Here is a 12254-nt window from a genome sequence, read left to right as displayed (position 1 = left end):
TTTATTTCCTATTAGCGTGGCCTGGCTTTAAAGTTCATGTCAGGATTGGCCCTGTTTGAAGTTAACCTCATCTGCTTACATTCGAGTTTGTCCTAGTGATGTGGGAAACGATTTCTTTACTCTGTACTTGGGAAGTGTGTATGTGTTACTGGGTAGGATTCCAGGTTCACGTCATCAGTGTTCAAGAGCTGCTCTTATTTTTAGGTTTGAATAGAATTTCCTATTTGAGCTTTTTTCTTTAGAAGTCTGGTCTCCTGTCACTTTCTCATAGTCTTTGCTTTCTATTTTTGTATTTATAATGGCAGTATGTTCTCCATTTTAAGAAAAGGAGCTGTTTATTACAGTCTACGCTTGTCTGATGTGGATGAGTCTCAGTGTTCAGTTGCTCCCATTTTGCAGTGGGAATACTGTATTTGAGAAGAAAGATCTTCGTAGGTTGCTTGAAACCACACAGCTCTTTCTATTGTGTTCTGTTGGTTCAGTGCACAAACACTATCACTTTTCTGTAAGTGTGAGCTTTTTAGGATACTTTTAAAACCAATTAGTAAGGAGGAGTGCATTTTGTGATCTATAGACTTCAAACTAGCTGTGCCTAGAGTTGTCTCCTCATAAAATATCACACAGAAAATGTTAATAACATTCAGTCTTGTTCAAGTTAGTGACCCTAGAAATTCTTCTGAAAAAGCTGCTTATTTTGGACAATACTATTTACAAATTCCTAAAAAAATAAAATAATAATAAAATAATAAAATTACTGTATGACAAATGAGTGTTAATAACCAGAATGTTGGGATTTTATGTCTGTTGGATGAGATTTCCAAAGAACAAGAGAGAACTTAAAACTTGTTTTTATGATTTATAGCTATGTGTATTTGGTTAAGCCAAATTCTGTATCCTTTTTTTTCCTAATGTGTGTGTTTATAAGCAGTGTTTTTTTAAGCTGTGAAGTACTATTTGTTTACTGTAGAACTTTAAATACCTAACATGTTGTGGATCTCTAAATTGTGAGTGCTAATTTTGATCTTTTGCTTTTAAGCACAATGGCTGCTGTTAAATCTCTCTGGGGTGCTGACCTAACAACACCCAAAGACACTGTGAAACTATTTGCTTCCTTGATAACCTCTGTGACAGTTATGTCTGTGCTTTATTTAGTGGTGTTGGGTCCAACTAAATTGTCTGCTCTCATCTCTGGATAGTTTTCTGCATACAGTTGTCATCTCAATGAAATGATAAATATCTTTATTTGATACAGTAGTGATACGTTAACCATGCTTCTAATAGCCAGATGTAAAACTGAATTTTATTCTTGACAGATCCCCCAGTGGTGTGTTGACTACATGCGCTCGTTACCTGGACCAAAGAGGGGAGTAGCATGTACCCAGCCTAGGAGAGTGGCTGCAATGAGCGTGGCGCAGCGTGTTGCTGATGAGATGGATGTAATGCTGGGCCAGGAAGTTGGTTACTCTATTCGATTTGAAGACTGCAGTAGTGCAAAAACCATTCTGAAGTAAGTATGGCAGCTATCCGGTAAAGGCATTACACCGTCTTTTTGAGGGTGGGGGCAATCACAGGGCTGTAAAGGGGGGGTTAGGAAAGTTTTGAAAGGAGTAATGAAGAGGGGAGTGAACCTATGGACAAACACCTCCAATGCCTGAGTAAAGAAGAGAGCGTGCTTTAGTAAGAACTACCAGGAAGTTTCAGAAGTGACCTATGGCAGACTCTAGGGCACATAATCTGAAGTTTGAGTTTGCCAGCATTTTAGTTGTCAGCTGTTGTAGATTCCTTTGCTGTGTGTGTGAAGCCAGGCCCATTTCATACATCATCTGCAGGTGACACTCAGAATGATCAGTTAAAAAAGGATTGTATGTAGTGTGATTTCATGAGTCTTACCTGTTTAAATGGTGTTTCTCCTTTTGCTCGTAGAGGTGGTTGACAGCTGGGAATGAAGTTCATGTGCAAAAAAGAAATTGTACTGAGGAGGAAAAGTAAAAATAGTAGAGAATAAATAGTTGCAGGAATAGTAGCTCTGGGATCTCGGTTGCATTCTTCCCTTTCTTTGTCTGTCTGTAATTGTAGGCCTGGAAGTCTGCCAGTAATAGTCAACTAACTACTCATAAATGTTTCCAAATCTTGTTTCCCCCCTCCTTTTTTTAAGCTTTGTTCCTACTCATAGATTTCATTTATATTCTACAGTAATTTCTATATGGAACTTCTGAGTGGGTTTGTTACTCTGTTGGAAATAGTTTACTAATGCATCTCTTTTGAAAAATGGTTGATTAAAGGCTTACTTCAAGCAACCTAGTGAATAATGTGGAAGAGGATTCTATATCAGACTTAATAAAAATAGTTTTTGTATATTTTTAGGTATATGACTGATGGTATGTTACTTCGTGAAGCAATGAATGATCCTTTGCTGGAGCGCTATGGTGTTATAATTCTTGACGAGGCTCATGAGAGAACCCTGGCTACTGATATCTTGATGGGAGTTCTGAAAGAAGTTGTAAGACAAAGAGCTGATTTGAAGGTCAGTAGTGATGAAGCCCAGCAACATCTCCTTTCTAGTTACTCATGCTGAAGAAGGGTATCTGTGTGCTGACTGTTAGGTGGTTATAAAGGTCAGTTAATGTAGATCAGCTGTCTTCTTGAGCTGTTAATGATGAACATATTGGGAAGATAACTAGGAAAAGTGCTAGTGCATTTTGTATTAAAGGAAATACTAGGAAGATGTAATTACAGCTTAACCTTTAGTTTTCTTTTTTTTTTTTTGCACCTTTAAACAAGTTACATAATCAAGTGATAAAAGCATGCCTGAATCATGGTCAACAGTTAAGCTTAGTTTTCTGCTATTTTATGTTGTATATGTAACATTTTACAGGTCTCTGTCAACCTCTGGAGTAACTTCTTTGCTTTGCGTCCTCCAAACCTACAGGTTATAGTTATGAGTGCCACTTTAGATGCTGGCAAGTTTCAGATCTACTTTGATAACTGCCCTCTTCTAACCATCCCGGGTCGCACCCATCCTGTGGAGATATTCTATACTCCAGAACCAGAAAGGGATTACCTGGAGGCTGCCATTCGAACAGTGATCCAAATTCACATGTGTGAAGAAGAGGAAGGAGATCTTCTACTCTTTCTTACTGGACAGGAGGTATTTTATTTTTTCAGCCATCTTTCCATATAGAAACTGCTTTAAGTGGCTTGTATAGACTGAAATGTTTAGTTTCCTTTTCTAGTTTACCATTCAGAAATGATGTAAGGTATTCCACCTGCCATACGTTCAGCACTTGAAATGTTACATTTCAAGTATATCTGTTCTTGCAGACATTAACGTCTTTAACCAGAATGCTAAGTCAAGCATCTTAAACCTTATCTTTAACCTTACATGAAGGTTTCTTCTTTAATCTTACATGAAGAACAAATATTTGCCCTTTTACTGTTCAGTTACAAATGATGTCCTTGCTGCATCAGCTGTGATGTATTGCTCTGATTCATTTGATATGGCAAACATTGGGAGATTTGGGGGGGGGAACACTTCTTCAGATGTTATCGACTGGATCAGTACCACTTTGCTTTCATGTTATAGCTCTAGATTCCTTTAGTAGCCACTGTTACTTCAGAGGGACTCTATTTTATAGTTCAAACAAATTCTTTTCAGTTCTACTGGGTTGACTTACAGGATGTAGTGTTTATAATAAGTGTAAAAGCTTTACCAAACCGTGCCTGTACATAGGTGTAGGGGCACCTATGCATAAATTTATCTAATAGTAATATCCCTGTACTGCCTTACCACTTTGTTTACCTTGAATTGGTAAGCCACCATCCTTTCATTTTCCTATTTAGAGCTCTCCAGTCCATGTATCCATAGATAATGGATGATTTGTTCAGGGGTGCTGGAGCAGGTGTGAATTTAGCTGGTTAGGGTGAAGTTCAAGTCTGGTTTAGCTTCTGTAGAGAAAGTTTGAAGAGTTTTATCCCCTTTGCTTTGTGATTTTTGGGGGCAATTCTGTTTAGGGATTGATTAGGAATAAACATTTTGAAACAGGACTTGTATCCCACAGGATACAAGTAAGGAAGATTGTCTGATGTAAATGCAGCCATACACCCACCCTGGTGTACCAGGGAGACTTCTGATGATGGAAATAACATTAATGTCTTGTCTTCGTTGTCTAGGAGATAAAACGGGAAAATCTGACAGAATTCAGTTCATAAATAAGTGAATGTAATTATATTTCAGACAACGTGTCTGTCTTGGATAACAGGCAGTATCAAATTTGTTCTGTTGTTGTAATTAAATAACCTAGTGGTCTAGTTGTGGATGTTCACTTGAAATGTCTCAAGATTGGCTCACCTGTGCATCTCAGAGGCTGTAGGCTTACTATCTACTGGAGGTCTGTTTGAACAGCATTAGATCTTGCACTCCATTAAGATCAGCAATCTGAGAGTAGGTGTGAAATCATTACAGATGAAATTGGGTGGGGTGTGTGTGCAGAAATAATGATACAGAAACTACAGATCTGTCTGCATGACTTAGTAACCTAGGCACTTGTGAATGCAGAGTGTGTTCTCTGCCACCCCAGTGTTCTTATCTCCATAAAGCCGAACACATCGTGTATGTAGGAGGATGAATCCGGGCTGCATCTGGATATGTGAAGTACAGATCAATGCTGTTCTCGAATATAGATATAATATACTGGAAAAGATTGCTGTGAGGTTCTGGTGTCTGTGTTCCAGAGAGGTTTAAAATGTGGTGTTGGCAAAATTGTGGCGTTGTAGAAAATGGTTGCAAAACACATTAGAGGACACTTGAGGTTTTGGCAGAATGTTTTATAAGTGGGGATTTATTTTAAAGGTACACCTTTTTTCCTTACAGGTTGGTTAAGCACTAGAACTGTGAAAGAGTAGCAGACACCTTCTTAGGAGGAAATTGAAGTCAAAACTGACAACTTCTTTGGTCTCAGTGGTAGAGATTGAGTAAGGTTGAGTCAGTTAAGTGCACTGGGCTGCAGTGAACACAGGCTCTGGCTTGTTTCAGCCTTACCCAGAATGTGCCGAGGAGTTGAGGTGCATAAACTGCGAAAGTAACACCAGTAATTTGTGTTCCAGTGCTAACGGCAGAAATTCTCTTTTCATGTATTTGAGATGTCAACGTGAAGTATTTCAAATAGAGCAAGTTAAAATGAATGTGGAATTGTGCTAAGTTCAGTTGTGACTTGTTGACAGAGCAGTTCTCAGCTATGGTCAAGTGTTGACTTCTCCCTTGGAAGACACTCCACTCTCCCCTTTTTCTTTCTATCTGTGTTCAGAGCATTTCCTGAAACATCCAGCTTTTTGTTCTTGTTGTGGCTGTTGTTTTCTCTTCCTCTTAAAATGTAGCAGTTTGTATTCATTCATAGGAAATGAAAAAGGGAAATTGATGCAGCCTTGAGGACAAAATGTTTCCAGGAGGTTCATGTCATCAGAGCCAGATGTGGCTGGCTGTGCGCTCTCTGTGATAAGAACTTGTATGAGAAGAGGGCATGCTCTAAGGTGTCTACACCCGCCTGCCCCACCTTCCTTATTTTACACACGATAAAATTGTCTTGTGCTTTTTTTTTGGTATTTGTTTCCTTCAGGGGAAAAAAAGTAGTAATGTCTGCCTGGTTCACTTACTAAGATGAAGCTGAATCTAGCTGTGCACAGTGCTGTAGTTAGACCACATCCCCTCTTTAAAAGAACATGATAACTGGGGCAATCTTGAGGTTTGCTCATGTCAAGGGATTCTTTGTGGGTGTATGTCCTCTGATACAGGGTCAACTGAAGAAATAGTTTTGAAATAATGTTGCAAATGACCATGTTTACAAAATCATTCAACTGCTTTGAATGCTGAGCTCTCAGATTGTTCCATTAAATGTCCTTAAAATGACATCACTAGTCCCCATCTTTTTGTAGAAAGAGTTGCTTGAAAGGCAGTGTGGTACAGTTCAGATGTTCACCTGCTGCCCAGGCATTGGTCAGACTGCAGTGGATGTTCCCATACACAAGTTTAGCAGCTGAGCTAGAATACTTGCTGGCAGTTGAAGCCCTTCAGCTCAGGGCAGTGTCCTGTTGGTCATTAGGTAAGTCTGCTGTGTAGTGCTGGTGCAGGTTCGTGCCTCAGCTATGGTAGCATGGATGACTACTACAGACAGACAAAGGGAAGGAAATTCAGGTTACTGGAGTGGATTGGTGGCTTAGAGGAGGCAATTGAACTGGGTAAGTTCATTCTAGCTAGGCTTCCTGAGTTTTTTTCTTGACTGCCATTTCAGCAGAACTACTTTATGAAAGAATCTTGAGTACTTGTTCAGCACAAACTTTCTTCTTAAAGATGTGTTGCACTAACTCAGTAATGGCAGAACTGCTTCTATAACCCTTTCCTGTTTCTGTTCTTGCTAATACTAACCCATCAGTAAGTGCAACTCATCTTTACTGCATAAATACCATCAGGGAAAGAAATGGAAATGATTTTCTACTGAGTATTCAGGTTAAATAGTGTAATAAGGACTCTCTTTTCAAGAGCAGATAAAGGGGGGGGGGAATGCACTCTACCATGATAAGAAGCAAAATTGGTCTCTTGTGTGGTTAATTTTATACATCTCCTTCTAGGTGTGTTGCTAATAATATGTTCCAATCCTTACTTTTTTGATGCAGAGCTTGAGGATGTTAAATATTAGTGAGATGATACATGTGAGCAGTGCAGACGTACAGGAAGAGTTTGGGCAGCTGGGGAGGTATTGATTTATGATTCATTTATTCCCGAGGCTCTCATTCTTAACTGTGTTTGGACACCGAGCCAAAGGAACCAACATGTTTCTAAAATAAATGGCCACAGATCATCTTTAAAAGTCATACCTAGAAGATAGCCCTTCAAAAATGATTTTTTCAGGAGAAAAACAAAAAATCAAAACCTACAATGTTAAGTCTTGTTCACACATTCAGTCTTGCTTTAGTTCTGTTAGTATTTGCTAATACAAATCAAGGGGGGGGATGAGGGTCAGATAGGTTAGGGACTTATCACTCACCCCTTTAGTGATACTGTTGAAGCTAAGCCACAGAAGTATTGGTTATGACCCTCTCAGTTTTAAATACCACCAGCTTTTCATCATGTCTTCCCAAATCACCTTTGGCTTCTTGAGGAGACCTTCTGCCTGATGCTGTCCTTTATGCAATGTGGAAGGCTTTGTATTTACTGCTGGGAGGGCTGGGGGGAAGGCAAGGGATTTCCTTCCTTGAGGAGGGGGCAGGAATTCAGCTGTGCTGTCTGATGCGTTGTCTTGTAGCTGGCTGTTTCTCTGTGCCCTCCTTTGGGTGAGGGATGTGAGCAGCACTGAGCAGAAGGAGACAGGATGAAAGAAGACAAAAGGGGTCAGGCTGTGAAAAGGCTATCTTGAGCATTAAAGAAACGAACCTGCAGCTGGTGCTTTCTGTAGTTAAACTGTTGGAAGGGAGTAAGAGGCTGCTGATCAGGGAGCATTCAGTACCCATTGTACGAAGGTAAATGCAGCCAGGTCTGTTGCCATGGTAAGTCCAGAAATTGTAGCAGTGAAGTGTTCAGGTGACGTTGAATGTGTTTATTTCACAGAACAGTTGGAAGGGCTTCTGAGTACTTGATTTTGACTACAACTGGAAGTATTAAATACACCTCCTTGGTGTCTGGAAAGCACTTATTGGGTATTCTTTCTTGATATTACAAGATCTATAACCCTTTTCAAAATGCATGTGTGTTTTGTGTATGGCTACTTCAGTATTTAATACTGTTCATGGGTGAATGAGATATTACCTGTGTGTGTGTATACTTGTAGATGTACTCATCGGCCATGAGAAAGGAAAAAATAAAGAAAACACTGTGCTTTTAGTTGCTGTGAGTAGCAGTTGTTGCTGTTGCCATATACTGGATGTTAAAATGGAATAGAACATCAGTCCTGGCATTCTGAGAATTCAGTGCTTATTTTGTCCACTGGCTTCAGACTTGTATTTTCCTTCTTGTCTGCTGAACCCTTGCATTTCTAGCTGTGCAGAAGCACTGCTTCAGTGAGAAGAACAAAAATTACCGTTTTTTCTTACACAGTAGTCATCAGCCTACCTTTTGAACAGAAAAGTGGGTTGAGATGGAATAAAAATCTTGCCAGATTTGAGAGGTGCAAGTACCCTACTTATTGCTTTGTGAAAATACAGATGGCTGCACCACTGCTTCAGATAAATGACAAAGAAATTGAGGAGCATGTTCTTGTCCTGGTTTCTAAACAAGGCACTGGCAAGTATCGGTTCCCATATGGACACAGATAATGCTGAACTTCATAGCAACTTCAGGAATCCATCTCCGAGAGGGATGTCTGTAGCTTAACTGTCACAATTTTAAGGAGTCAAAGAGAATAATGTGAGAATATGGAGATATGGGGAGAGCCCGTAGGAGTGCTGCACCCAGTATTGCCTTTGCTCACGAGTAGGGAGTTGGAAACAATTATAGACCGTTAGCTTTTAGTTGAAGGGGATGTTTAGTTAAACTTCCTTAACCAGACCTTTCAGATCTTTTTTTTTTTATCTCCACATAAGTATATTGTTAATCCATTCTTACTGGATCAAGCAAGAAGTTCTTGGAAACTCTAGCTTAGACAGTAGGCTTGCCTACTCAGAACTCTGCAGACTGTTCCTCAGCTCATACTCCTAACAAGTCTAGTTTTGAGAGGAACCAGGATCAAGTTCACTTCAGTAACCCCAGCTCTGCCTAAGCCTTGCACCTGTTGTGTGGCAGACCTCCTGCTTTGATGAATTCTGAAGCAGGTCTTTGTGCTAGAGCCCTCAGCAGTCATGCCTGTAACTGTGGCTCCTCTGTCCCTGTACCTCAAGTAGTATCAGTGTGGTTGTCAGGGCTATTGGAGGACATTTTAAGGCATCATCAAAGCGTAAGGCAAGTTCACTTTACCTTTTCCTCCAAGAAGAAAAAGCTCTTATGTGTGGGTGGGTGGATTAATCCCTTTTCAAGGGGGTTTGTAATGGATTCAGTGTGCAAACATTAATTTAAAAAAAAATCTTTGATACTTGAGAGAATCAAGACTACTGAATTAGGTTTACTGAATCCTCAGAGGATTAAAGTTAGGATTGTGCCTTCAACCATACCCATCATGTTGTGAGACTTAAATGTTTGTGTGTGATAAAAATAAATCTTTGACACTTAACTGAATCCTCAATGCTTTCAAACTGTTCTAATTACACACGTCTTTTAGATTGTGTAGTTTGGGATAGCTTTTTGGAAAGGTTTCTGGCAAATACTAGTTTTACGTTGATGCTGGAATTGAAGATTGGTTGTGAACATACAGCTGAAACAGATAATAATCTGTTAGTGGGGTAAATAAAAGGAAACTGCTGCTACTTTTTTTTATTAAGCACTTCAGTATTACAGGGCTCTCTTCTGTTGTCTTCAGATGAGTGGCAGTGGCTTTTGTTGACTTGTGTCCTTCAAGCAGCTTTTAATGAGAGCTCTGCAGTTATCTCTGCAAATCTGCAGGGAGTGATGATTCTACATGTGCTTCTCCTTGCTGTGTTGAAGTATTGTAATGAATTCTGATCTGGGATCTTTTGAAACTGCATTGGGAAATTCTAGGGGGTAACAACACTCCTTGTTCTTCTCAAAGATCATAGGTGACTGTGAACACGTGGCCTGAAGAGTGCAGTGCCTTCCTTTGTCACTGCTTGCTTGTATTTATCTCAGGCATAAAACTGAAGGGTTGAGCACCCTGTCCAGTATCAGAGCTCTACCAGTCTCACAGTGCAATCTGCTCAGATTCCATGAAACAATTTAGGGACCTTCAGATCAGGAGCTCGTGTCTGTGCTAGACTTCTTGTTTTAGCATTTGACTCCAGTGTTCTTGAAAGACGTGGTCTAATTTTCTATTTAATTTTTATCAGGTATCCAAGTGTCAGCTTGTCAAACCTTTGAAAGGTGCAAATTTGAGAGAGTGGGTGTGTGGCTGCGTAGTCAGCTGCTTGCTTTGACATGTTGCCTTTTTCATTAAGGACCATTATATGAAGTTATTAATTTACTGAACTACTATGTATGATATGTCAAGTACATTAGGGTTTTTTTCCTTTTCACTGGGAGGCTATTAATGAACTTTCAAAAAGGGTTTATCAGCAGAACCACCTGTATTGACATTTTAATAAAGAAATTCATTCTTTGCTAGGAAACCAGTAGGGGGCATTCCAGCTCAGTTTCTTGTGTGCCTCTTATGTTATGAAATAGCATATTGGATTTGTTGGCAAAGTGCACCTTTGTTTAAAAGGGTTTTTGTAAATGTCTGCAGTTCATTCAAATTGGCAAGATAATGCCTTCTGGCATGAGGCTTACTATTAAAGGACACTTTGACATCAAAGAGGTAGACCTTGTAACTGTTATTTTGCTCTGTTTGCAGTAATTATATATGCTGGTCAGTACTGAACATGAGTATTATACTGTCTGTGATTATTTAAAACACTCTGTGCACTTATGCTGAAAAGTGGGAAGTCTCTTTTAAAACAAATTAAAGTTAATCCTCAAATCTGACAGATCTGTTCTAGATAGTACCTGCATTTTAGGACTTCTAACATGGAAGCTGCTTTTGCTTCCCTAATTAGACTTTTAAAGCAGTAATTTTACAGAGCTGTATATATATAACTGAAGTTATATACTTGTGTCTCAAGCATTGCTGTAACTTCAGTCTGCTGAATTATGTGTGGCAAGGGAAGGCTGGCCTCTTCTCTTGGAATGTGTTGTAGCCATTTTCTTTTGCTTACTGTTATCTTCTTGTCACTGTGACTTCGTTCTGCTGTTGGTGGTTCACCCAGAGTAACGGTGTTCATGAGAGCACCTGGGTTACACCAGCGGAGGCTCTGTAACTTAAGTTGGAATTAAGAAATTGCATTAATTGTTGGCCTAAATTTCTATGCAGTTTGTTTTTCATTAAATCTCATTGCAACTACAGGTCTCCTAGTGGGCTTAAATGCTCTTGTTTTAAAATGAAACTGAAATGTAAGCAATTGGGAGCTATCTTGTGTGGTGAGCTTGTCAGAAAATAGCCTAGCAATACTGTGCTTTACGAAGGTAAAAACTGTAAAGCCTGTACCATTTGCAGAGTACTTCACTGACTGCTCTGGAGTTTAAGTGGGATTTCAGTTAATTTTAAAGTAAAATCTGAAACTGGATTAAGAGGTTTGATTTTGAGCATCCATGTTTATACTGTAAAGGTGTTTGTTCTCATTAGGTACAATGAAGCAAATCTTCCATATAATTGCATTACTGATACGTGACATTAAAGCTTAATTGGCTTATTTTAAATATCTTGCACATCAATTTCTTCTAGATTGTGAAAATTGAAAAGGTCATGAGTGCAGTTTAATATTCCAGGGTGAGAGATTTCAATTTTAGTACAATTTGTAGAGAATTAATTAGGAAACATGACTAAAAGAAAAAGGATGTTGAATGCAAATTAGGATGTTCGTTAGAGTATAGAAGCTGAGGTATCTTGGTGCACTGTGGAAATCTGGGAATTCAGCAAATACCTTGCATTTTTTTTTTTAAATTGAAATTATTGTAATTGTTCTTCTGAGTGTAGACTTAGTATAATTGTCATTAGTTGCTCTAAAATAAAAGACTGACTTTCTCATGGAGTTTTAAAACATGTATGCTTGTTTTGCAGGAGATCGATGAAGCCTGCAAGAGGATAAAACGTGAAATTGATGATTTAGGTCCTGAAGTGGGTGACATCAAAATCATTCCATTGTACTCCACCCTTCCTCCGCAGCAACAGCAAAGGATTTTTGAACCTCCTCCACCAAAAAAACAGAATGGAGCAATAGGAAGAAAGGTAAATAGTATGTTGTTTTGGTATGCTCTTCAGTAACAAGCTACTCAGAGTTGTGTGGGCAATTAAGTCTGCTTTGGCTATTTTAAGTGTACAGCAACAAGTTGGAAGCTTTTTCAATGACACCTTAATAATCCAGTGCTTTATTTTGTTTACATTTTTAGATAATGGTGTTTCTTAGACAGAAGTCAGTTCTGTATTGCACTATAATGCCAGAATGTTCTGGCAACAGTTTGATTTAACTGAATGGGACTGCCATTCGTGTAAGTTTCTTACGAGAAATTTAACACTGAATTTGACAACTGTGTGACTTACATGGAAGGATGGAACTTTTTTCCATGATAAATTATTCTTAAATTATTCTGAGACATGTTCTTTTTGGAGGCAAAATCAGCCACCTCC

General features: G+C 39.0%; 1 protein-coding gene across 1 annotated transcript in view; it reads left to right on the top strand.

Moving 5' to 3' along the window:
* DHX15 (DEAH-box helicase 15) overlaps positions 1-12254 on the top strand; it is a 45650-nt gene that overhangs the window by 9068 nt on the left and 24328 nt on the right. Inside the window, exons 3-6 of the mRNA XM_068680036.1 lie at positions 1314-1507; positions 2365-2524; positions 2930-3148; positions 11688-11855. Of these exons, the coding sequence (XP_068536137.1) occupies positions 1314-1507; positions 2365-2524; positions 2930-3148; positions 11688-11855 (741 nt within the window). The remainder of the gene's footprint in view (positions 1-1313; positions 1508-2364; positions 2525-2929; positions 3149-11687; positions 11856-12254) is intronic.

Source organism: Anas acuta, chromosome 4, assembly GCF_963932015.1.
Source record: "Anas acuta chromosome 4, bAnaAcu1.1, whole genome shotgun sequence".
In the NCBI taxonomy this organism is placed as follows: Eukaryota; Metazoa; Chordata; class Aves; order Anseriformes; family Anatidae; genus Anas; species Anas acuta.
Note: the sequence above shows the minus strand (reverse complement) of the source record. Positions and strands in the feature narration are given on the sequence as shown.